Source organism: Mastigoproctus giganteus, chromosome 2 (genome assembly GCF_048544385.1).
Source record: "Mastigoproctus giganteus isolate SK-2022 chromosome 2, ASM4854438v1, whole genome shotgun sequence".
NCBI classification, from domain to species: domain Eukaryota; kingdom Metazoa; phylum Arthropoda; class Arachnida; order Uropygi; family Thelyphonidae; genus Mastigoproctus; species Mastigoproctus giganteus.
This window is the reverse complement of record NC_143576.1, coordinates 101,163,248-101,191,217: the sequence shown is the minus strand read 5'-3', so window position 1 is coordinate 101,191,217 and position 27,970 is coordinate 101,163,248. Positions and strand designations below refer to the sequence as shown.

Sequence of the window (27,970 nt, the reverse complement as noted above, 5' to 3'; positions counted from 1 at the left end):
GCCCTTTTGTCTCTCAATACTTTTTCCACCATCATTAGAAAACCAACACTTGACCATACTTGATTATACCACTCTATTGTGGGCATTCAACTTTCTAGGAAAAGTTTTGGGTACTTGTTATAGTATTATAGTCATTCCACCTAGTATTGAATTATTGTTATTTGTTTGTTATTTGGTTTTTAGGAGCATTAGCAACTAAGGCCATATTGCTCCGGGATATGCGGTGGTCATTCCCTGACCTTTCCGCATCCTCCGTATTTGGTGGTGACGGGCTTGAACCCCGGTCTAATCAAGAAGCGTGTGCTATGCACTGCTGCTCCTTCCCACCTGGCTACGGAGTCGCCCTGTATTGAATTAACAAATAGTTCAAGAGAATCAGGACAGAAACATTGAAATGTTATCTGTTGATGTTGTTTTCGAGATTTACATTCACACAAATAAAATAATGGGTTACCAGTTAAATCACTTGCTCCTGAATTCAGTTAAGAGGCTTCCTTCTCTCCAACGAAATCTGGGTGTGGTCTTCTGTCGTTTCGGATCTTTTATCTCTGGTAGTCGTTCTTCTTCTACTTCTCTTTTGACTTTCGGTCAGCAACGTTGTCTGCGAACTCTTTTGGAGTGTGACTAGAAAGAACCTTTTTTGCTGGATAGCTCTAACTCTCAGCTCTCTCTCTCTCTGCTCCTCACTGATCTTGCCTGTCTCTAACTGCCTCACTGACTAACTGCCAACTCCCATCTCCCCCCCACTTTGGGCCCCCAATACTCTTATATACCTCGCACCTTTGCTCTACTTTTCCTCGAGGCACCTCCGTAGCCAGGTGGGCAGGAGCAGCAGTGCGTAGCACACGTTTCTTCATTAGACCGGGGTTCGAGCCCGTGACCACCAAATACGGAGGATGTGGAAAGGTCAGGGATGACCACCGCATATCACCGGAGCAATATGGCCTTAGTTGCTAATGATCCTAAAAACCAAATAACAACAACAACTTTTCCCCAAAAGATTCTCCTTTCACTAGCTATGTTAAAATTAAAGGATTATTCACTTCCTACTGATGGTAATAAAGGAAGTTGTAAAAATGGAAGGAAACTTTGTTCTTTTGGTTATCTGAGCTTATGTCATAGAGACGAAGTGACCCAAAAATGTACATATTCCCTCCGATGTTACTATCTTTGGTAACCGTCCCACGGTCATGTGCGCATCGCTATGATCATAAACATCTTTTATTTGCTGTTGTTGACATGGGAACCAAGGACTTTACTTTCCTTCCACCCATGTTATTAATCCCTATTAAAAGCAAATGCAAGTTTCTAGTGGTTATTGCAATCCTTGCCTTCTAATGGCTCTTTTGTGTTTTCTCCTAAGTAATTCTGATTTTGCCTTCTCCCCTGTCGGATGTTAGTTCCAATTGAATACGGTTTTTGACATTTTAACCTAAATATCCCAAGTCATTCCCCAGGCTACAAATACACCTGACCTACAACAATCGTGCATGTGAGCTCCATAACATAAATAATGCAATGGTTTCCTGAATGAACAACTTCCACAAAAAGTTTACTACAACCAACATTTAGTTGTTAACCCTTTCTAAGGCATTATTATAAAAATCAATTAGGTCACATAGAGATATCTAGTTTCTAGAGACTTCAGTATTTTATTTTATTTTATTTTTTTGTAATAAAATGATTTTATGCCCTTGAAAAATCTCGTTGCTTTTCTTTGCACCCTTTCCATCAGATCTACATCCTAAAATGAGGCTTAAAAAACTGAATTCTGATCTTTGAAAGCAGGATAACAGTTACCTCGTCAATGCTGTCAAAGATCCTTTATATCATTAAGAAAAACCTAATCAGTCTGTTTTCACTGTTCAAATTCATATTAGATTGTATAATTACTCCTAGGTTTATTTATTCAATTTTTTTTTTTTTTTCAATTACCTTGAATTCTGTGCTTTCTAAAAGTCATATTACAAGTACTAGTAACAGCAAATGATGCAAGAAAGATAGCATATATAGCACGAGCATTTAAAACAAGAAAAATCACTTCACACAAAACAAAAAGTGTGGGGGGGTCAAAACAATTCACACCAAAGAACAATGGGTTAAATAATCAGAACACTTATGATCGTAACTCATGAGATTATTCATTTTATTAAAAGAAACTAAAACCTAACTAAAAACTAAACTAAAACTAAAAGAAACTAACAGTGAAGTAAACTAAAATTTCTGATTCAATAAAGTGGAATATCAATTTGTATATTTTAATAAGTGATAATGCATTTTTACAACTCTGAAATACTTTCCTCAAACTGAGTAGCTAACACAGCTGCCAACTTTTGATTTTAAAAAAGATGGAGATCATTTAATTTCAAGCAGATTTTTTTAAAGGCAAAAACCAAGAGATATTTTGCAGTAAACAAGAGATCTTTGAAAAAAAAAACCAGCAGGGAAAACAAGACATTTTGAAAAAACCAGAAGGATTTTTAAAAGTATTTTAAAAGTATATCCAGAAGGATTTTTAAAAGTCTCAACTGCTCTAGAAGTTAATTTTCACTGACAACATACACTTCTTTATTAAAACACAAATAAACAATTGTTTACCAATACAGAATACTTTCATTAAAATCATTAGCTTATCTAGGATTTTTCTGTCAATTTCTGTTTGGATTTTCTGTTAGACATGAATGGATTTTGATTGTTCGATTGTTTTCAAGAACAATACTGTTGCAGACTTTGCCCTTTTCAGAAATATAAAATCAAAGTTTTGTTGTAACAATGGCTCTGCTGTGTGGATTTAGCTCACGAGGGCAGTGCAAAGCTTCACCACAAAGAGAAGATCTGAACTCAGTTTTTTTTCTGGCTGAATATTTTTACAGTTCTTCATAGCATTGCTATGAAGAACTGTAAAAATGCCTGCCAAGCATGACTTGGGATAATTTTTTAAACTTCAAGCTTCCTAGTGCACTTGTTGCCCTTCTCTGAACAAGTTCAGAGAAGGGCAACAAGGCTGGCGAGAGGAACAAAGGGGTTATTTAAGCCAGGAGAGGCTTAAATTCTATGTCCCCAAACCATGGACCACTGCACATCAAATCTTTTTTCTTCAGTGATAGGTTCTCATATTGAAAACTGACAGATCTGATGCTGCTAAACATCTATTCATTTGCACTTATTCATACCAAGAAGTACTGGAAACTCTTCAACAAAAAATTTTAAATGTGAAAATTATGTGCTGCTAATTGATGAAATTGTGTAACATTTATAAGACCTTCATTTTTCAATGGATCTTGTGTACCATCTAGTCATATGTAGTTATAAAGAAATTCTTCACTGAATAAATGAAAAGCATCCCATCCTAGTGTTTATGGCGCCACAACCTTGGCAGAAGAAACCTGTGACTAAGTGGGAATAATCCTTCGGGTTTGGCCCACTATGGTAATTAACTTCCAATGAAAGTGGAAGATGTAAACAATGGATGGCATAAATAATATGCGCATAGCATTCTTCAACATATCTAGGTGTAATGACCTCAACACTACATGTGAATTATGCTGGATTCACAAACCCAAAAATACTTATGAAACTATAACTATACTGAATTCGCTTATTTTATTTCACATTTAGATAAACAAGAAAAGTACTTTATTCAAGCCAGAAGAGAAAAACATGAACAGAATTTCTACATGAGTGAGGATTACATGTATAGATTTATAAGTCTGCTCATAATACTGAACTTTTTAGGACTGCTTTCACCAGAAGTGTGTAATTCAGTTCTTTTTCTTGAGTTCATTAATTTGTCTGTTCAAAAATTTTGGAACAAACCTGGATTTGAACATCAGTCAGTGCCACTAACTAGTGATCATTGTTGTAAGTTTCAATCTGGTAACTATGAAAAATGCTCATGCGGATTTTCTCACTACATCTAGCCTCTCTATTAAACATACTTGTCAAAGGTTATCTAGAGTCTACCAGTCAAAATAAACATTTTAATCAAATACAGTGAAAATACACACAGATTCTCCATGATCACTTTAATTTGTCTTCAAAATTTGCAATTTTTATGGTAACTGAGAAAAAAGTCAAAGAAAAAATTTTGATGCTAAAAGTAAACAAGGCATCTGGGATAGATGAAATCCACCCAATTATATTAAAAGAAAAAGCAAAAGAAGTAAGAAAACCTTTGCCAAAATTTGAAAGCATCCTTGAATTGAGGAGTGGTCTCTACATATTAAAGGTATGTAAATTAGTAATAGTGTTATTAGAGATAAATGATGCACGAAAAAGCTTATACAGCATTAGCAAAAAAAAAAAAAAAAAAAAAAAAACCACCATATCAATCTCCAACAATAGTTTCCTTGTTCTTCCTTGAATTTATGCAAACTATCCATTTCCACAACAATGGATAGAAGCTTATACCAGCAGTTAACCACCCGTTGGCTGAAGACAAACTTCTGCATCTATTCTGCACCCATCTTTCCTCAATTTCAATGTATGATAATTTAATAATGAATGAATTTATGCATAGTCTGAGCAAGAGGAAGAATCTCAACAGCACTGAGTTTGCGCAAGCCATTCAAAGCACCCATTTGTTCCCCCTCACCAGTTCTCGTTGCCATTCTCTGTATCCGTTTCAGGATCTCTACATCTTTCCTAAAATTAGACCTCCAGACCTGTATGCAGTACTCAAGATGTGGCCTGATCACTGAATTATACAATTGGATAAGCAAATCCTTATCCCTGCTAGCAAAGTTCCTGCATATCACTGAAAAAATCCCATGAGCTGTTCTGCTAGCCTGTCTGCACTGCTAAGACGACTTCAGATCTCACTGCACAACTACCCCCAGTTCCAATCATTTTCCACTATCTAAGTGTAGAAGTAAATAGCTGGTATGTTACACTAGGATTACCACTACCCATATGCAGTAGCATAAAGTTAGCATTAGCATTAGTTGAGGCATATGATGATGCCAGAAAGCAAGCTTATAGAGCATCAGCCAAAAAAAAAAAACCCTTCCCATTTCACCCATCCATTCGTTCCAAATGTTTGTCTAGTTCAACCTTAAATTTATTTAAGCTATCGACATCAACAACAACAGATGGAAGTCTACCCGGTAGCTAAAGGCAAACTTCCACACATCTATTCTACAACCAGCAAGTTGGTGCAATGGATAAAGGGATGGTTGAATGGGAGAAGGCAGAGAGTGATAATAAATGGACACTGTTCTACGTGGACTAATGTATTAGTGGAGTGCCCCAGGGTTCAGTGCTGGGCCCATTTTTGTTTTGTGTATTTATTAATGATATCGATCAAGGTATATCAGACTTAAGGTCCAAGGTTACAGATGTTACAAAGGTTGGCAGGTTTGTTAATCATAGTAAAGACAGTATGCTACTGCAACAGGATCTAGAAAAGTTAGATAGGTGGGCTGAGGATTGGCAACTGAAGTTTAATATTAACAAATTCAAAGTACTGCATATGTGTAGCAGTAATCCAAGAGAAACGTACCAACCATGTGGTACTAAATTCAGGGAGGTGGAGAATAAGAAAGACTTGGGGATAATTGTGCAGCCAGATATAAAGTTCTCTGAGCAGTGCAAACGGGCTGCCAGGTCATGGAGTTTTGTCAATGATAACTAGGAATTTTCCTAGCAGAGACAAGGAAGTGATTATACCTTTGTATAGGGTAATGGTCAGGCCAAACCTTCAGTACTGCGTACAAATCTGGAAGCCTCATTTTAGGAAGGATGTAGTGTTGCTAGAACAAATTCAAAGAAGGGCAACAAGGCGAGAGGAACAAAGGAGTTATTTAAGCCATGAGAGGCTTAAATTCTGTAAGTTGCAGCATCTGGAGACTAGGCACCTGCAAGGTGATCTGATTGAAGTGTCCAAGCCCTTGAATGGTTTCAGCAGGCTCAATGCTGATGGGACACTTTCACTTGCTGAGATTAAGAACCTGAGGGGGCATAGATTCAAAATGAGGAAAGACAGTTGTAGAATAGATGTGCGGAAGTTTGCCTTTAGCCAGTGGGTAGATGATTTCTAGAACAGACTTGGAAGTTGATAGCTTAAATAAATTTAAAGCTGAACTACACAAACATTTGGAATGACCAGATGGGGTTTTTTTTTTTGGATGATGCTCTATAAGCTTGCTCTCTTGCATCACACGCCTCAACTAATGCTAATGCCAAAAACTGTCTTTCTTCAATTTGAATCTATGCCCCTTCAGGTTCTTAATCTAAGCAAGTGCTCCCATCAGCAGTGAGCCTGAAACCATTCAATGCCTTGTACATCTCAATCAGATCACCTCGCATGTGCCTAGGCTCCAGATGCTGAAATTTGCAGAATTTAAGCTTCTCTTGGTAAGGGAACTCCTTTGTTCCTCTCCCAATCTTGTTGCACTTCTCTGTACTCGTTCTAACAACTCTACACCCTTCCTAAAATGAGGCCTCCATACCTGTATGCAGTACTCAAGGTGTGGCCTGTCCATTGCCTTATAAAAAGGGATAATCACCTCCTTGTCTCTGCTAGCAAAATTCCTATATATCATTGACAAAACTCCATGACCTGCTTTGGCAGCCACCTGCACTGCACAGACTTCACATCTGATTGCACAATTACTCCTCAGTCTTTTTCATTTTCCACTTCTCTGAGTGTAGTGCCACACAGTTGGTACGTTTCTCTTGGTTTACTGCTACCCATATGCAGTACTTTTCATTTGTCAATGTTAAACTTCAGTTGCCACCTTTCAGCCCATCTGCATAACTTTTCTAGATCCTGTTGCAGTAGCGTATTTTCATTAACGTCATTAACAACCCTGCCAAACTTTGTATGATCTGCAAGCCTGGACATTAAGCCTGATATACCTCTATCGATATCATTGATAAATACAGAAAACAACAACAGGCCAAGCACCAAACCATGGGGGACTCCACTAATATATTAGTCCACGTAGAGCAGTGTCCATTTATTATTACTTTCTGACATCTCCCACTCAACCATCCTTTTATCCATTGCAGTAACATGCCCTTAATGCCATACCGCTCCAATTTTTACAGCAGTCTTCCATGTGCAACAGTATCAAAATCTTTTCGGAAATCCAAGTATAAGATATCAAATTTATTTTTTGCATCCAGTTCCTTTGTGACCACATCATAGTATCCAAACAAATAGGTCAGACAAGACTTCCCCTTAACAAACCCATGCTGTGTATGAACTATTTCTGCAGTCTTGTCTAGGTGATCCTGCATTACTTCTTTAACAAGTGACACCATTATTTTTACTGGATCAGAAGTTAAATTAACAGGTCTATAATTATTTGTTTCACCCATTGAACACCCTTTGTGAGTTGGGGATACATTTTCACATCTCCAGTACATGGGGACCTCTCCTGATTCTAAGGATGCTCTCATAATTATGGCTAAGGTTTTGCTAACTTCCCTCGTTGCCTCCTCCAATATAACCAGATAGATTTCATATGCCCAAGGTGCCTTTTTTATGTTTAACATCAACAATTTCTCCTCCACTTTGCTCTTTGTTATTACAAAATCATTTAGCTCCCTGTTACAGTTTAGTAAACTTCTATCCTCCCCTATCTTACAGAATTCCTCGTGTGTGAATGTAGATGCAACATATTCATTGTTTTTCAGTTATCTGAGCAGAATCATCAAAAATCAAACCATCAACATCAAGTGGATCAATCTGATTAATCCCTTTCCTCCTAGAGTTTACATAAGTAAAGACGTCTTTTTTTTATTTTTCTTTGCATCCTTTTCCAATGGTTTCTCGTAATAAGCCTTCACTTGCCTAACCTCCTTTTTGTGACTTGATTACAGACTAGCTTATATCTGCCATAGGCTTCAGTGACACCTGATAATTTATATGCATCCCACAGATTTTTCTTCTCTGCCAAGAGCCTCATTAGTTTATCTGACCTCCATTTAGGTCTAAATTTTGAACAGTATTTCTTTATTCGTATGAAAAACCTACTAGCTTCCATGATTAATTCCTTGAAGGCTTCCATTTAGAATTTGCTGTTTTAAACATCATCAGTGGTTCCAACTGCATAGAATTTAAAAACTGTCTGAGACCACTGCAGTCACTGTTACAAAAACAAAAACCCTTCTCTATACCCTTGATATTAGTTACATCTTTAAGTAAATCCCACATCAGTACACTGTGATCACTGTCACCTAGTGGTTCCTTTATCTGCAAATTCCTAATGCATGAATCATCACTGCTGATAATCAGATCAAGAGTATTACCCCCTCTGGTTGCCCCTTGAACATGTTGCTATAGAAAGCAATCCTCCAATAAATCCACAAAATCTTGCTAGCCTGCAAGAATATTTGCTGATGCTATCGAGGCAGTGTTAGGTGGGTCGGAAAACTGCTAGCTTGGGGGGAGACAAAGACCAATAGATTGACAGTAGCCACTGGCAGAGGTGAAAGAGATTCGTGCACTGCTTCTATTAGAATGAGCAGAAGCCTGAAAAACAAGATGCATGATATTTCAGAGACTGCTGGGAGCCATTGCGGTACAAGTAAACACATGGGTTGTGTTAGGGTAGCTAAGAATAGAAACAGGTGCAGGTATACTTGCGTGTACACCAATGCTAGGAGTTTAGTAAATAAATTTGATGAATTTGAGGTATTGCTCAAAACATCAAAGGCAGATATTGTTGGGATATCAGAGACGTGGTGTCACACAGATATAAGGGATGCAGAACTGGAATTTGGGGAGCACAACGTCTACAGAAAGGATAGACAGGATAGGAAGGGGGGAGGGGTTATGCTATTAGTTAAGAAACACATAAAAACCAAGGAAGTGAAGCCAGTCGACATCGCTGGACAGTGCAGTGTTGAGTCAGTTTGGTGTGACATAAGCATTGGGAGATCAAAATTGAGAGTAGGAGTGTGCTATAGGCCTAATGACTCTGATGAGTATAATAAGAAACTGTACAGGGAAATAGAGTGGGCCAGTAAATCAGAGAGTCTTATAATGGGAGATTTTAATTTCCCAGATATTGACTGGAATTTGGGGGCTGGTTACTCACACACTAGCAGGGCTTTTGTGGATTTATTGGATGATTGTTTTCTACATCAGCATGTTTGGGAGGCAACTAGAGGGAGTAATACTCTTGATTTGATTATCAGCAGTGATTCTCCATGCATTAAGAATCTGCAGATAAATGAACCACTAGGTGGCAGTGATCACAGTGTGCTGAAGTGGGATTTACTCAAAGAGGTAACTACCATTAGGGGTAAAGGGAAGGGTTATTGCTTCCGTAAAGGTGACTACGATGGAATGAGACAGTATTTAAATTCTATACAGTGGAACCAACTGATGATGTTACCAACAGCAAATTCAAATTGCGAAGCATTCAAAGAATTAATCTTGGAAGCTACTAGGCTTTACATACCAACTAAGAAATATTGTTCAAGGTTTAGGCCAAAATGGATGTCAGATGAACTAATGAGGCATATGGCAGAGAAGAAAAATGCATGGGATACTTACAAATTAACACATGACACAGAAGCCTATGATAGATGTTGATATGCTTGGTTGATATGCAACCAAGTTACAAAGGAGGTTAGGCAGGCGAAGGCAGATTACGAGAAATCCTTGGCAAGGGATGCAAAGAAAAACAGCAAAGAGTTCTTTACTTATGTAAACTCTAGAAGGAAGGGGATGAATCAGATTGGTCCACTTGATATTGATGGGTCAACTGTTGATGATCCTGCTCAGGTAGCTAACAAACTAAATGAATATTTTGCATCGACATTCACACATGAGGAGTTATTCAGCAAGGGGAATGCCAGAGGTGTATTCAACTCTAGCAGTCAGCTACAGAATCTTGAAATAACTGGGAGTAAAGTGGAGGAGAAACTGTTGAAGATAAACACAAGAAAGGCACCCGAGGTGGATGGGATCTATCCAGTTATATTAAAGGAGGCAGCAAAGGAAGTAAGCAAACCCTTAGCCATAATTATGAGAGCTTCCTTGGACTCAGGGGAGGTACCCATAGACTGGAAATGTGCAAATGTGACCCCAATTCACAAAGGAGGATCAAAGGCTGACACAAGTAATTATAGACCTGTGAGCTTAACTTCTGTTCCAGGAAAATTAATGGAGGCACTGGTTAAAGAAGCACTGCAGGATCATTTAGACAAGACTTCAGTTATAGCTCAGACACAGCATGGTTTTGTTAAGGGGAAGTCTTGCCTGACCAACTTGATTGGATACTATGATGCAGTCACAAAAGAACTGGATGCAGGGAATAACTTTGATATTATATACTTGGATCTTAGAAAGGCTTTTGATACTGTTGCACATGGAAGACTGCTACACAAATTGGAGCAGTGTGACATTGGAGGCAAATTGCTGCTATGGATAAAGGGGTGGTTGAGGGGGAGAAGACAGAGAGTGGTAATCAATGGACACTGCTCATCGTGGACTAATGTTATTAGTGGAGTCCCTCAGGGCTCAGTGTTGGGTCCATTATTGTTTTCTGTATTTATAAATGATATTGATGATGGTATATCAAGCTTAATGTCCAAGTTTGCAGATGATACAAAGGTTGGCAGGGTTGTCAAGGACACTACTGACACTATGCTGCTGCAACAGGATCTGGAAAGGTTGAGCAGATGGGCTGAAAGGTGGCAAATGAAGTTTAACATTGACAAATGTAAAGTACTACACATGGGAAACAGCAACCCCAGAGCAACGTATCAACTCTGTGGTACTACACTGACAGTGGTAGAGAATGAAAGGGACTTGGGGGTGATTGTGCAGGCAGATATGAAGTTCTCTGAGCAGTGCAGACGGGCTGCAAGAGTAGCTCATGGAGTATTGTCAATGATATACAGGAATTTTTCCAGCAGGGATAAGGAGGTGATTATTCCATTGTATAAGGCAATGATCAGGCCACACCTAGAGTACTGTATACAGGTCTGGAGGCCTCATTTCAAGAAGGATGTAGAGCTGCTGGAACGAGTACAGAGAAGGGCAACAAGATTAGTGAATGGAACAAAGGGGTGCTCTTACGAAGAAAGGCTTAAGTTTTGCAAATTACAGTGTCTGGAGACTAGGCACCAGCGAGGTGATCTGATAGAGGTGTATAAAGCCTTGAATGGTTTGAGCATGCTCAATGCTGATGGGATTCTTCCTCTAGCTCAGAAAAATCACCTGAGAGGGCATAAATTCAAATTGAGGAAAGACAGATGTAGGATAGACGTGCGGAAATTTGCCTTTAGCCAGCGGGTGGTTGGTTGGTGGAACAGACTGCCATCCCTTGTGGTGGAGGTTGATAGCCTAAATAAGTTTAAGGCTCAGCTGGACAGGTATTTTGAACGAACAGAGGGGTGAAGTGGAAGTGGGTTTTTTTTTTTTTTTTTTTTTTTGGCTGATGCTGCATAAGCTTGCTTTCTTGCATCAAATGCCTCTACTAATGCTAATGCTAAGTCCAAAGATGCCCTCATAATTAACCTTCATGGTTCAATAAACTCTCTTGCAGCCTCCCACAAAACTAGCAGGTATGGCGAGACTGGCAGACGAAGAGGATATGGAAATGCTCGACATTGTCAGAGTCAACGAGGAATTCCTATACAATCAAGTCTGGGAGTCTTACTTGCCTTTATGCTCAAATGGTTTTCTAATAGACAATCATATGTAATTACAAAATCACTAATTTCATATGGCTCAGCCTCACTCGCACAGCCACTTCTCAGCATCTAGGGTCTTTTGTCTAAAAATACCGATGCAAGGTACCTCAGTATTCAGTTCATCCACAAACTCAGCTGGGTTACGTTAGAATTTCTTACATCCAGTGTGCAAGTATCCAATATGATTAGCTTTCTTCTTCATTGTATTCACATACATAAAAAAATCGCGTCTGTACCCTGTATGCACAAAAGATGTTTTATGTGTAAACATCTTTGACACCTACTAAATTTTGAACAGCTAGAACCAAAACCATGAACGATGTGATTTATGCCCACACCCGCTACTTACTCTACCAAATCAATTTTAGTGATAAATAGGATACACATGCCCACTGCTTACTCTACCGAATCAACATTTGAAAGAGGTTAGACCAATAGAGGGGAACAGGTATCCTGTGTGTTATCAGACACTCAGCCTAAAACACTGATGGATCCAATATCTCTCTCTCTCTCTATTACAGAAGATTTAGGAGATGTCCGGTTGGCCTGCCTCCCTAAAATCCACTCATGCACACCTTCTCGATGGTAAGCCCTGTTACATCACTTAGGTGGCAACGAACGTGTAGAGTGGTTCTCTTCAAGATGCCTGGTCAGCGTGAAGAGGAAAAGACCAAACCCTCCAGCATATGACAGCACGACAAAACAAATGGCCCTCAGTCAACAGCGGCCCTCACCAAAAGAATGGAAGAGAAGCAGAGAACTACACAGCGAAGAATGGAACGAATCATATTGGGAATCAGACTGTTAGATAAGAAGAGAAACACATGGATTAGGCAGCAAACTCAAGTAAAGGACATTCTTATCAAAACTAAAGAACTAAAATGGTCTTGGGCAGGACACATACACATGATGACAGATGGACTAAGAAAATAACAAAATGGTATCCATCCAAGAGGAGCTAGAAGAAAACCTGGAAGACAAAGGCGGAGATGGATAGATGAAATTCATGAGTTTGTGGGTAGTAAATGGGTGGCCAGTGCTCAAAACAGAAGGAACTGGAAAGTTGCTGGAGAGGCCTTCATTCTGCAGTGGATTGAAAATGGCTGATGATGATGATGAGGCCAATAGCCTAATTACCGATTTGATTGTAGCCATTTTTTTGAATAGTATGATTACAACAATACACGTATTTGTATTGGTATGATCATATTATCATGTTGGATCACGTTACTCTGTCGTGCTTTGTCGCAAATTACACATGCAGCGCTAAAAAATCTGCAAGAAACGACAGTATCCATGCATAATACGCTAACGAAACTGATTTGGCTCAGGATCTCAACAAGTACAAGTGCGAGATGGTAATGCTGCACATTCCATTTCGTAATGAGGAAACAGAGATACTCTCAGAGACAAAATATGTCAAGATCTATGACGACAATGAAGAGCTCATACTAGATTGTAAATTGTATGAATTGGACTTGGAAATTTTCAAAATGATTGAAATATGTAAGATGATGTGTCAAAACAATAAAGACATGACGAAGCATGCAGTATTGACCTGCATAGCCTTGTAATGCGACTGCGAGAAGAAGACCCTTTCGAAACTTTTACAATCATCCAAACAGTGAGATAAATGAGGATCTAAAGCTCGCCACGCTCAATTGACTCAGTGCAATTGCAAAGAAACAAGAAAACTTGATGACCAATGAGGACTTCTGCAACTTAATGAGAATGGCCAATGATAAACAAAAGATTCTACTGATACATGTAATTTGGAGTCTGTTATCTCCCAATCGCAAACTGATTCAAATATTCTTGACCACCATCTGGTTTATGCCAGCTCTGAGCACATCCAAGATCACCTCCCATGATCCTTTGCGTGATCTCCAATCCCGACTCCGGTTTTCTTTCTTATGAAACACAAATTATGTCAAATGATGTCATTTCCATGTTGCAAAATCGTCACAAATTGATTTTACTACTGTTCAAAATTTAGTAGGTAATCTGCAAGATCACCTCCCATGATCCTATGCGCGATCACATCCAAGATCACCTCCCATGATCCTTTGCACAATTACATCTAAGATCACCTCCCGTGATCCTTTCCGGGATCTCCTCTCCCGGCTCCATTTTTCTTTGTTGCGCAACGGAAAAAATGTCATTTCTGCATCGCAAAATCATGACAAACTGATTTTACTACCGTCCAAAATTTATGCATCAAAAATTTCTTGTTCTCATTCTCTGCTCTCTTATGCAATGGTTTCCCATACACAGCCATGGCCTCGCTAACCTTATTTGTGGTATTATTAAGGTCAACTTGTATCTGTTGTAGGCGTCGGTACTTTTCATCACTCTGTAACTATCCCATCAAGTTAATTTAAAAAATATTTTTCCCCATTGTGAGTTTCCCTCCCACTTATTCCAATCAATCTGGGGCAGATTAAAGTTTTCCCATAAAAAGACATTCACACTTGCTTGCCCCATTCCACCCACATGCAAAGTCATATTCTTCACAATCTTCCAGTCTGTAGATTACTCCCACTTTCATTATACCTTTGCTTCACACTAACTCACACCACACAAATTGTATGCTGGCAGACATAACTTCAGACTTGGCAAAAATTCTTTTCTTGCTTAGGCTGCTTTTGATAAGAAGCATAACTCACCCCTTCCATCTTCCTTATCTTTCCTAAATATATTATACATGTCATAGTGGAATTCATCATCCCACTATCCAGGTGGCACCACGTTTCTATTAGCTCTACTAAGTCAGCATTAGTTGTCCTAACCAGGAGTTCAAATTCAGTCATTTTATTGACAACACTCCTACATTATTGAAGACACATTTCTATTATCTACAGTTTACTACCCTTACAAACCCCTTTAAGTTATTTAGATTTGTATTCCAAACTTTATTTTCCCCCTCATTTGAAACACTGCTACACTGAGAACATCTTATCAACATCAGCTGTTGTTCCAACAAACAAGAATTCTTTACATGAGTGCAAGCATTACTTTGACCCATATCATCAGAAAAATGTGATTTAATTACCCTTCTCAGTAACTTGCCCTTAATGCCACAGTGCTCCAATTCGTACAGTAGCCTTTTATGTTCAACAGTATCAAAAGCTCTTATGAAATCAGAGTATATGATATCAAAATTATTTTTTGCATACAGTTCCTTTGTCACTAAATCACAGTATCCTATCAAATTGGCTAGACAAGATCTCCCCTTAACAAACCCATACTGTGACTGAAATGTAACTGCACTCCTGTCTAGACGGTTCTGCATCACTTCTTCTTCAGTGATTCCATTATTTTCCCTGGAAGATAAATTAAGCTGGCAGGTTTGTAATTACTCATGTCACCATTTCATCAATCTTTCTGAATTTGGGATACATTCACACATCTCCAGTCCACTTCTGAATCTAAAGATGCTCTCAGAATTATGGCCAAGGGTTTGCTTACCTCATTTGCTGCCATCCTTAATATAACTGGATAGATCCCATCCACCCCAGATGCCTTTCTTATGTTCAAGTTCAACAATTTCTTGTTCAGTTATTACAAAATCATTTAGCTCCATGTTAGAATTTCATAAACTTCTTGCATTCACTTCACCAAAGAATTTCTCATGTGTGAATGTGAATGCAAAATACCTATTCAGTTTGTCGACATCAACAGTTAAACTATCAACAACAAGTGGACCAATGTGATTCTAGTGTTAATATAAGTAAAGAAGTCTTTGCTGCTTTTCTGGGTATTTTGGTACTGCCAAAGATTTCTCATAGCTTGCCTAATCTCCTTTATGCCTTAATAACCTTAGCTTGCCTAATCTCCTTTATGACTTGATTACAGGCCTGTTCATATCTACTATATACAAAGGGTACTAGGAAAGTTTTGCAATACAGCTTTGTTTATTTAATTTTTTCAAAGTAATTTCCTCTACATTCAATACACCTCTCCACCCTCCGAAACCAATCTTTAAACCAGTTCTGCCAAGTTTCACTAGGGAGTAAAGCACACTCGTTGTCCCAAGCCCGTAGAAGGTCCTCATCACTGGAAAACTGCCTCCCTTTTAGCTTCATTTTCACATGCGGGAACAGTGCAAAGTCGCAGGGAGCAAGGTCTGGACTGTAGGGAGGGTGCTCGAGAAGTTTCAGTCCTGTCGTGGTCAAATATTCGGTGCAGGCTTTGGCGCAGTGAGCTGGAGCATTATCGTGATGGAGGTACCAGGTGTCCATTCTTGACTTTGGCCACAGGTTCTTCATAGATCCAATGACTTTAGGCAGGCATTGTTCAGTATACCACTTAGCTGTGACTGTCTTCTGCGTGTCCAAAACGACACGTTACACAATTCCACTTGATTTGAAAAATACAGCTATCATTTTCTTCTTTACAGATCGGGATTTTCTGACAATTACGGGTGTGTCGTCATCATCAAAGACCCAAACTTTGTTTTGAGCCTTGGTCGGCAGATCGTAATAGTACAGCCAAGTCTCATCACCTGTCACGATGTTGTTCACATACCGAGATTGTCCCTTATCAAACTTTTTTAACATCTCCCGGCACCAAGTCACACGTCGTGTCATCTGCTCTTCAGTCAGTTGATGCGGCACCCAGAGAGAACAAAGTTTCTTCACGTGCAAATGATCTTGCAGAATCGAATGAATTGCTGGTGCATTTAGGCCCAAAGTATCCTCTATCTGTTGGTAGGTCACTTACCTGTTTTCGTCAAGCATTTTCCTCACAGCAGTAACGTTTTCCTCCGTAACTGACGTTCGTGGCCTTCCTGGCCTCTCAGAATCCTCCAGAGTGAAATTTCCCCTTTGGAATTCTCTATACCACCTGAATATCATTGTACGATGTGGACAATCATCATCTAGTGCAAGAGTAATTTCTTCTAAGCACTGGTCTATGGTTAAACCACGCACGAAATTATACCACAAAACTGTCCTTATCTCATTTCGTGACCATGATGCCATCGCAAGCACTTTACACTCTCACTACTAATGAATAACTGAGCCCATCAACTTGGCGCGGCGGCTACTATGCACGTATGAACATGTCTCAACATGCAGCAACAAGCAGCTTCCTGTGATTCATTGTTGCGTCATATTGCAAAACTTTCCTAGTATCCTTTGTACTTCTGTATCAACTGATAATTTGTAAGCATCCCATGTATTTTTATTCTCTGCCACATGTCTCATAAGACCAAGTGATATTCATTTAGGTCTAATTCTTGAATGGTGTTTCTTCACTGGCATGAATAGCATAATTAACATCTATGATTATTTTCCAGAATGCTTCCCATTTAGAATTTGTTGTTAGTAACATCATTAGTTGGTTTCACTGTATAGAATTTAAAAACTCTCTCTCTCTCTCTCTCTCTCTCTCTCTCTCTGTGTGTGTGTGTGTGTGTGTGCGTGTGCATGCATGCGTGCGTGCGTGCGTAGGCGCCTCCGTAGCCGGGTGTGCAGGAGCAGCAGTGCATAGCACACGCTTCTTGATTAGACCGGGGTTCGAGCCCGTGACCACCAAATATGGAGGATGCGGAAAGGTCAGGGAATGACCACCGCATAGCCCTGGAGCAATATGGCCTTAGTTGCTAATGCTCCTAAAAACAAAATAACAACAATAACAGTGTGTGCGTGCGTGCATCTCTAGCATGCTTCCTAGACAACAGTCATCCAAAAAATCGATAAATGTCTAGTTAGTAATGTGTGACCAATCCACAAGTTCCTGTCAATATCTGGAAAGTTAAAATCCCCCATTATTATAACACATTCTGGTTTAATGGCCAATGCTATTTCTCTGTACAATTGTTCATAGTACACTCCTACCATGATTTTTGCTTTCCCAGTGCTTATGTCACACCAAACTGACTCAACATTGCACTGTCCATCCATGTCAACTGGATTCACTGCCTTAGATTTTGTGTTTCTTAACTAACAACATAACTCATCCTCCCTTACTGTCCTTATCCTGTCTGTCCTTTCTGTATACATTGTACTTCCCATATTCAAATTCTGCATTCCTTATATCTTGGTGACACTATATCTCTGCATTTCATGACTTGACCAGCAATTCAATTCATCAAATTTATTTATTATGCTCCTTGTATTGGTGTACATGCAGTATACAAGCATCTGTTCTTACTATTAGTTACCCTAACACATCCCGCATATTTCCTTGTTCCAAGATGATCCACAGCAGGCATGGAAATCCATGGTACTTTGCTTTTGGGCAGCTGCATGTTCCAATAGAAGCAATGCAAGAATCGCTTTCACTTCTAACTGTGGCTATTGTTAATCTATTAACCTGTCCCACCCACCCTAAGGTAGCAGTTTTCAGACCCAAGTAACACTAACTCAATAGCGTCAACAAATATTCTTGCACCTGTCCTATTTAAGTGTATTCCATCCCTGCACAAGCAGTTTCTCCAGTTAACAAGCACAGACCATGCGGAGAAAAATTCTACTCCACAAGACTTGCACATTCAGACACAGCATGGGTTTGTCAAGGGGAAATCATGCCTGACCAATTTTATTGGATACTATGATGTGGTTACAAAGGAAACGGATGCAAAAATAATTTTGATATCATATACTTGGATTTTAGGAAAGCATTTGATACTGTTGCACATGGAAGACTACTGTACAAATTGTAGCAGTGTGGCATTAAGGGCAAGTTGCTACAATGGATAAAAGGATGGTTGAGTGGGAGAAGACAGAGAGTGGTAATCAATGGACACTGCTCTTCATGGACTAATGTCCATGAACACTGAACCCTAGGGGACTGCTCTTCATGGACATTAGTCCATGAAGAGGAGCCCCCCCAGGGTTCGGTGTTGGGCCCATTGTTATTTTGTACATTTATCAATGATATTAATGAAGGTATATCAGTTTTAATGTCCAAGTTTGCAGATAATACAAAGATTGGCAGGGTTGTTAATGACAATAATTATACAGTAAGCTACTGCGGCAGGATCTAGAAAAGTTGGGCATATGGGCTGTGAAGTGACAACTGAAGTTTAACACTGAAAAATGCAAAGTACTGCATATGAGAAATGTACCACACTCAAGCTAGTGGAGAATGAAAAGACCTGGGGATAATTGTGTAATCAGATATGAAGTTTTCTGAGTAGTGCAGACAGGCTGCCGGAGCAGCTCATGGGATTTTGTCAATGATAGACAGGAATTTTGCTAGCAGGGATGTGTACAGGTCTGGAGGCTTCATTTTAGGAAGGATGTAGAGTTTCTAGAATGAGTACTAAGAAGGGCAACAAGACTGGTGAGGGTAACAAAGGGGTGCCCTTACCAAGAAAGGCTTAAGTTCTGCAAATTGCAGTGTCTGGAGACTAGGTACCTATAAGGTGATCTGACTGAAGTGTATAAAGCCATGAAACGGTTTGAGCAGGCTCAATGCTGATGGGATTCTTCCTCTTGCTCAGATTGCGAATCTGAGGGGGCATAAATTCAAATTGGGAAAAGACACTTGTAGAATAGATGTGCAGAAGTTTACCTTTAGCCAGTGGGTAGCTGATTGCTGGAACAGACTTCCATCTGTTATTGTGGAAGTTGATAGCTTAAATAAATTTAAGGCTGAACTAGACAAACATTTGGAAAGAATGGATGGGTGAAATGGGAAGGGGTTTTTTTTTTTTTTTTTTTGGCTGATGCTATATAAGCTTGCTTTCTTGTATCATCATATGCCTCAACTAATGCTGAATGCATGGTACTGCATATGGGTAGCAGTAATCCCAGAGTAACATAACAGCTGTGTACTGCTACACTTAGATGGTGGAAAATGATTGGATCCATTATTAGTCTGAGGCATGATTTCCATTCAAATTAAATTTAATTGAAAACATCACACTAAAATAATATACTTAAATGCAATAACGGTACTACAAACAAGTTGTGCAGCAACATACATAATGCACTATCAAGTTTATGTTATTATGTTATTAAATATATATTATGATATGATGTTACGTTATATGTATTATGTTATTGAGTTTATGTTACACCATTACGCTCGTATAATTTTGTTAATTATAATAGATAATAAAATTATCTATTATAATAGATCATTTTAATTTAGCACACAAGTTAATGCCACTCTAGATTATTAAAACTTTTGAGATGCCTATTTACAACAATTAACACAATTCCCCTATCATGCACTACAATACAAGATATGATATTCGTGCCAAATTACCAATACAAAGTTTCTATATACCAAGTCTCAAAATCTCTAGCTTAATTGACTTAAAAAATCTCTAGTTAAATTTAAAAATGAACTAAGGGATGTGACTAGGCCCATAATGCTATTTATAGAATACAATTTAATATGTTAATCAAGTCAATAAAACAGTAAAATTTTTTTAAAAAACTCAATTGTTGTCCGGAGAAGAAAATTTTCCATTTCACAGTTCAGATCATGAGCGCAAAAAAAAAAAAAAAAAAACCTCGCCTATTCGCAAAGGGAGATGAAAGGGTGAATTGAGCAATTACAGACCTGTAAACCTAACTTCCATTCCAGAAAAACAGGAAAAATAATGAATTCAGTGATTAAAGAGGTATCAGGATCATCTTGCAGTAATGTAGTTATATGGAAATCATTGCATGGATTTATTAAAGAGAGATCTTGTCTACCAATCAGATTAGCTATTATGACACAGTAACAAAGGAACTGGATGCAAAAATATAATTTTGACATCATATACTTAGATTTAAGTAAAGCTTTTGACAATGATCCACGTGCCTGACTACTATGCAAACTAGAGCAGTGTGATTTTTCGAGGCAAGTTACTGCTATGGAAAAGGAATGGTTGAGTGGTAGAAGACGGAGGTGGTTATAAACGAGCACTGATCTTGGACTAATGTTATTAGTGTAGTTCCTAAAGATACAATGCTTGCCCCTTTACTTTTTAAAGGATTTATTAAGAGTAATTATGAGGTCATATCAAGCTTAATTGTCTAAATTTCCACATGATACAAGATTGGCAGTGTGGTTAATGAGGAATCAAAGCAAAGGATACTCTTACAACAAAAGACTTCAGTTCTACGAACTTCGGTGTATGGAAACTAAGTACCAGCAAGGAGACATGACTGAAGTGCTGAAGGCGTTACACAGATTGAGTAAACTATATGCTAAACTTTTACTCTTCCTGGGACAACACACATAATGGAACATCAATATAAATTGAAAAAGGATGGTTGCAGCATAGAGGTGAAGAAATTTGCTTTCAACCAGAGAGGGAGTGTTGGAACAAACTTGCTTCAGGTGTTTAATCTTAGCGAGTGTAAGAAGTTGGAGTTTGTAGTTTATATAAATTGAAGGAAGGATTAAACAAATTACACTGAACAACAAATTTTGGATCAAATCTTATTATGGGCATGAAAGTAAATTTACTTTATAAATATTGGGGTGCTAAATACAGAAAGGGTGCTTAAAATGGCAGATTGGCTCTTGTTTTCGAAAAGAGTAGTTTTTTATATTTATACAACATATTTTTTATTTATATGGCAGTAAGATTTAGCTAAGAACATACCTGTATCAAACACGGGACCTTTCCTTTTCGCCTTTTGCTTGTATTCTTCTTTGGGAGCATCCCTTTTCACCATCCAACAATGCTAACATGGCAGCACTCCATTTGCTTTTGTATCTTTGTTCCATTGCTTGCGATGTCTTAATGGAAGCACTCACCATGTTCATCGCTTATGGCACCACAGTTTAGCAGGAAGGTATCCAGATGTGAGTGCAAGAAATGCATCTTCAATGACACGTTGCACTCTAGTGTTTCGTAAGAAATAATGAAATCTTCACCAAGCTGCCTGTAGTTGCCGGCTTTAAAATTTCCTAGAAAACCAGTTGAAACATGTTGTTGATATTGTTGGGATATCAGAGACGTGGTGTCACACAGATATAAGTAATGCGGAACTGGAATTTGGGGAATACAATGTGTATAGAAAGGATAGACAGGACAGGAGGGGAGGAGGGGTTATGCTATTAGTTAAGAAACACATAAAGTCCAAGGAAGTGAAGCCAGTCGACATCGATGGACAGGGCAGTGTCGAGTCAGTTTGGTGTGATATAAGCATAGGGAAATCAAAATTGAGAGTAGGAGTGTGCTATAGGCCTAATGACTCTGATGAGTATAATAAGATATTGTACAGGGAAATAGAGTGGGCCAGTAAATCAGAGAGTCTTATAATGGGGGATTTTAATTTCCCAGATATTGACTGGAATTTGTGGGTTGGTCACTCGCACACTAGCAAGGCTTTTGTGGATTTATTGGATGATTGTTTTCTACATCAGCATGTTCGTGAGGCAACAAGAGGGAGTAATACTCTTGATCTGATTATCAGTAGTGATTCTTCATGCATTAAGAATCTGCAGATAAATGAACCACTAGGTGGCAGTGATCACAGTGTGTTGAAGTGGGATTTACTCAAGGAGGTAACTACCATCAGAGGTAGAGGGAAGGGTTTTTGTTTTCGTAAAGGCAACTATGATGGTCTGAGACAGTATTTAAATTCTATACAGTGGGACCAACTGACGATGTTACCAACAGCAAACTCAAAATGGGAAGCATTCAAGGAACTAATCTTGGAGGCTACCAGGCTTTACATACCAACTAAGAAATATTGTTCAAGGTTTAGGCCTAAATGGTTGTCAGATGAACTAATGAGACATGTGGCAGAGAAGAAAGATGCATGGGATACATACAAATTAATGGGTGACATGGAAGCCTATGATAGATATAAGTTGGTCTGTAACCAAGTCACAAAGGAGATTAGGCAGGCAAAGGCAGACTACGAAAAATCCTTGGCAAAGGATGCAAAGAAAAACAGAAAAGAGTTCTTTACATATTTAAACTCAAGAAGGAAAGGGATGAATCAGATTGGTCCACTGGATATTGATGGTTCAACAGTTGAGGATCCTGCTCAGGTGGCTAACAATCTAAACGAGTATTTTGCATCTACATTCACGCATGAGGAGTTATTCAGGAAGGAGAATGATCTAGGTAAAGTAAACATTGGCAGGGAGCTGGATGATTTTGTAATAACTGAGAGGAAAGTGGAGGAGAGATTGTTGAGGATAAACATAAAAAAGGCACCTGGGGTGGATGGGATCTATCCAGTTATATTAAAGGAGGCAGCAAAGGAAGTAAGCAAACCCCTAGCCATAATTATGAGAGCTTCTTTGGACTCAGGGGAGGTACCCATAGACTGGAGATGTGCAAATGTAACCCCAATTCACAAAGGAGGATCAAAGGCTGACACAAGTAATTATAGACCTGTTAGTTTAACTTCTGTTCCGGGTAAATTAATGGAGGCACTGGTTAAAGAAGCACTGCAGGATCATCTAGACAAGAATTCAGTTATAGCTCAGACGCAGCATGGTTTTGTTAAGGGCAGGTCTTGCCTGACCAATTTGATTGGATACTATGATGTAGTCACAAAAGAACTGGATGCAGGGAATAACTTTGATATTATATATTTGGATCTTAGAAAGGCTTTTGATACTGTTGCACATGGAAGACTGCTGCACAAATTGGAGCAGTGTGGCATTGGAGGCAAATTGCTGCTATGGATAAGGGGATGGTTGAGTGGCAGAAGACAGAGAGTGGTAATCAATGGACACTGCTCAACGTGGACTAATGTTATTAGTGGAGTCCCTCAGGGTTCAGTGTTGGGTCCGTTGTTGTTTTCGGTGTTTATGAATGATATTGATGATGGGATATCAAGTTTAATGTCCAAGTTTGCAGATGATACAAAGGTTGGCAGGGTTGTTAAGGACACTACTGACGCTATGCTGCTGCAACAGGATCTGGAAAGGTTGAACAGATGGGCTGAGAGGTGGCAAATGAAGTTTAACATTGACAAATGTAAAGTACTACATATGGGAAACAGTAACCCCAGAGCAACGTATCAACTCTGCGGTACTATACTGACAGTGGTGGAGAATGAAAAGGACCTGGGGGTAATTGTGCAGGCAGATATGAAGTTCTCTGAGCAGTGCAGACGAGCTGCAAGAGTAGCTCATGGTGTCTTGTCAATGATATACAGGAATTTTTCTAGCAGGGATAAGGAGGTGATTATTCCCTTGTATAAGGCAATGGTTAGGCCACATCTTGAGTACTGTATACAGGTCTGGAGGCCTCATTTCAAGAAGGATGTAGAGCTGCTGGAACGGGTACAGAGAAGGGCAACAAGATTAGTGAATGGAACAAAGGGTTACTCTTACGAAGAAAGGCTTAAGTTTTGCAAATTACAGAGTCTGGAGACTAGGCACCGGCGAGGTGATCTGATAGAGGTGTATAAGGCTTTGAATGGGTTGAGCATGCTCAATGCCAATGGGATTCTTCATCTTGCTGAGAATAATCACCTCAGAGGGCATAAATTCAAATTGAGGAAGGACGGATGTCGGATAGATGTGCGGAAATTTGCCTTTGGCCAGCGGGTGGTTGGTTGGTGGAACCGACTTCCATCACTTGTTGTTGAAGTTGATAGCCTAAACAAATTTAAAGCTCAACTGGACAGGTATTTCGAACGAACGGAGGGGTGAAATGGGAGTGGTGTGTGTTTTTTTTTTTTTTTTTTTTTTGGCTGATGCTGAATAAGCTTGCTTTCTTGCATCATATGCCTCTACTAATGCTAATGCTAATGCTAATGCTAACATTTCAAAAGGCTTTCCATGCTGATTTCTTGCTATCACTAAGGACATATTCGAACTGTTCGTCTTTGAAAAGTTGCCTTATTTGTGGACCAAAGAAATTTCCTGCCTTAATCTTCTCTATACTAAGTCTTGGGAATTTCTCTTGCAAGTATGTGAATGCAGGACCATTCACTTCCAAAGCCTTCATGAAATTTTTAATGAACCCCAGTTTGATGTGGATTGATGGAAGCAAAACTTTATTTGGATCTACCAGAAGTCAAATGCTATGTTCTTCAGTCCAGGTGTTAATGATTTTCGTTGAGGCCAACTCCTCTTCTCGTAGTGAAAAACTATCCTTGGCATGACTATCCCACTCGTACAGAAAGCAACAGTACTTAGTGTAACCATTTTGTAGTCCTAATACAATGGCAATTACCTTTAAATCACCACATATCTTCCACTCATACTCCTGATAGTGTATGCTTATGAGGATCAGTTCCATGTTTGCATATATTTCTTTTTTGTGGATGGCATTATGCAGTAGGTATTGAAGGCAGCATATTAGAAGTCGCCATTCTTTGGGAATGTGCCTCACGTTCATTGCTGCCATTAGACCATCAACATCCTTACAAACAGTGAATTCACCTTCTTTTTGATAGAATTTATCATAGTCTTTATTTTGAGAGTGAAATGTCACTTTCAGAGAATGATCTAGAAGATTCCACTGCTGTAGCCTCGAGGCCAAAAGCTCTGCCTTATCCTTCTGCAGTTCAAGATCCAAGATGAGGTCATTAAGCTCACTTTCTGTGATTTTATGTGGTTCAGAAAGATAAAGGTTCGGACAAAATGGTGGATCCCTAGAGGTAGACAGCTGCTGTACTTCTTTGTGTACATCAAGTTGATGTTCACTAGCTTCTTCATCTTCATCAGAGTGTACAGAAAAACAGTCGGGAGGTTCAGGAACAGGTTGTTGATAATGTACTGTAAGGTATGTGATGAATTGCAGATGGTATATTTGAGTACATCACTGTCCACTTTTTCTTCATTGTTATCCCTTTTCTAATAGGAGGTAACAGTCAGGAGCTAACACCATACAGAAGGTAACAGTCTGTGACATGATTTGTTGGCTCCCTCCATATGATGAGCACTGTGAAAGGTATAAAATATCCCTTTCTATTCCCCCATGCATTGAGGTTTGATGAATGGGTAGTGAAGCTTATGTGTGGATTCCGGTTCTTGTCCTGGTCACCTACTTTACACCCAAAGTGCAAGAAGTGGGCCTTTTTTATGGCTCGAGTTAAGGGACGCTTTCTTGAAGCTAATGTGACTTCTCCACATACGTAACAGAAGGCATCTGGACTATTCACACAATTACGGAGCATATTAATCTTGCACAACACAAATACTGTGCAAAAAATAGGAATCTCAGAGAGAGATCAACTGTTAACTGAGAACAAATCATCGAGTACCTAGCTGTATTTGAGGATTACTGCAACAGAGTTGAAGACACATTTGAGGCAACAACTTGTTATGTGATGCAAAGCAAGATGACAGTTGCTGATCATAAGATAAGAGCGCGGTGGTACTGAAAGCAAGCCACAGTTAATAATGTACAGTAACTCGCTAATATGAGATCCCAACTGTAATTCGAAAACAAGAGCCAATCGACAAATTATATGTGATTTTCATTTTCGTAAAATTTTATGTGTTGACCAGTGTTATTAGAGGGAAAGAAATAAACCCAGAGGCTCACATCTGGTGAGTATGGGTTTGGCACACCCAGGGTCCTGAGCTGGATATCACCATTCTTCTCTCTCTCTCTCTCTGTCTCTCAGGATAACACAATTTTTTTTTTGGCTGATGCAGCATAAGTTTCAGGCTTCCTTGCACCATATGGCTAATAATAAAAATAATAATAACAAATGAGGTGGTGTTTTTTTTTTTTTTGTTTTTTTTTTAATGATACTGTAAAATATTGCTTACTTGCATCATTTGCTACTACTAATACATGCTTCAAAATCTTTTTTATTAAATTTTCACCAAATAATTAACCAATTTTACAGGAGGGGCAAGTAGCCACCCCCTTTTCAGCACACAAATTAATCTCTCTGTTCAATTGCCTATTTTAATACGCTTGCTACTCTATTTTTTAGAACTACTATATCAGGTGCATAAACACCAATAAGGGCAAGACAGTTTAGTTTTTTAAATGAATCCCACATGCTTTCTGGTTATTCAGATATCCAATGCTGTATGCAGTAGAGTCTATTTGCTGAGAGCAAGCTGCTTTTGATTTGATGATTTATTCTATTACAAAAGGTCACTAAAATGGAAAACAGCTTAGAATTATTTTGATTACTGCCATTTGTAATGCCTATTTTATGGAGTTATCCCCACCTCTTTTTTCCCTATCCATGCAATTTCACTAACAATGCCTGTTGTTTTTTTTATTTCTACAACTGTATCTTTCTGCTATTCCACTATTCTGGAAACATATTTCTGAAAAACGTACCTGCATGATCAACTCACAGGAAAATTACATTCTACGACAAAGAAAAAAATGTTCTATGACAGAGATACAAAATTATATTCAGCACGAATAATATCATCGTCACTATGAAATATGATGATATCATATATGTCGAAATAAGAGATAAAATCTATTACTGCATATTTTCTATGGGCTGAAATAATAGATGAAATCTACCACTGCATTTCTTTCTACGTGCTGCATGCTATCCTTACACTTATTTATTGTCTGATTACATCACATTTACCACCATTAAAAATTAAAAAATCACATCTACATACAGTAAATAAGGCAAATGTGTTACTTTTTTTCAGATTTACAATACATGGAAATCTTGCATATGTCTTCTGAAATTTTAAGATATACACTTTGACACTTTACTGAAAGGCACTGTTAATTATCCTCACACCATACAAGTAATATGAAATAGTCGCACATTACAAGACTACTATCCAGTGTTCCTTTTTTTCAATGTAGACTAGAACACCTAACAGTCAATTTGTAAAAAAAAATAATTAGAAATTCACAAATTTTTTTAAAAAATTCTAGTTTTACTATTTTTTTGCAAAAAAAATAAAAGTGGATAAAGGTATGTTTTTAAAAAAAGACAGACCCTTTACAACCAACAATATTATGAAAGTGAGATGGAAAATGTATCAAACTGAGTAAAAATTACTGATTCTCTATCATAAAACCAGAGACTGGCAGCTCTGACCTATTATTAGTGATCAGTATTATTTATAGGAGGGGCAATAAATTAGAGTAACAGGAGTGTCAATAAATAAACAAGAGGGGTATACCTTGTCACCCTTCTCTCCACTTGGACCTCTTATGCCTTGATCTCCCTGCAAAAAGAAAAAAACAATGGCATTTATAAATTAAACTCATTGCAAAGCAAATTAAATATAAATTATATTAATGCAATAGTTAGACATTCATTATAACAATAATTATGTCTTTCTAAATGGAAATGAATTTACAAAAGATTTCAACAAGCCTATATATATATATAGTAGTAATATAAAAGTGACACTTTATTTATTTTACAAACCACACATTATTTATATCCTTTTGCTTCCTTTACTGTTGCACTGTGCATCTTGGAGCATTAGACATACA

At 38.5% G+C, this 27,970-nt stretch overlaps 1 protein-coding gene across 1 annotated transcript in view; it reads right to left on the bottom strand.

The window, feature by feature from the left end:
- The window catches only part of LOC150089465 (uncharacterized), a 1,372,165-nt gene that overhangs the window by 818,706 nt on the left and 525,489 nt on the right, over nt 1–27,970 (bottom strand). The window contains exon 24 of the mRNA XM_090389992.1: nt 27,652–27,696. Coding sequence (XP_090246118.1) covers nt 27,652–27,696 — 45 coding nt within the window. The remainder of the gene's footprint in view (nt 1–27,651; nt 27,697–27,970) is intronic.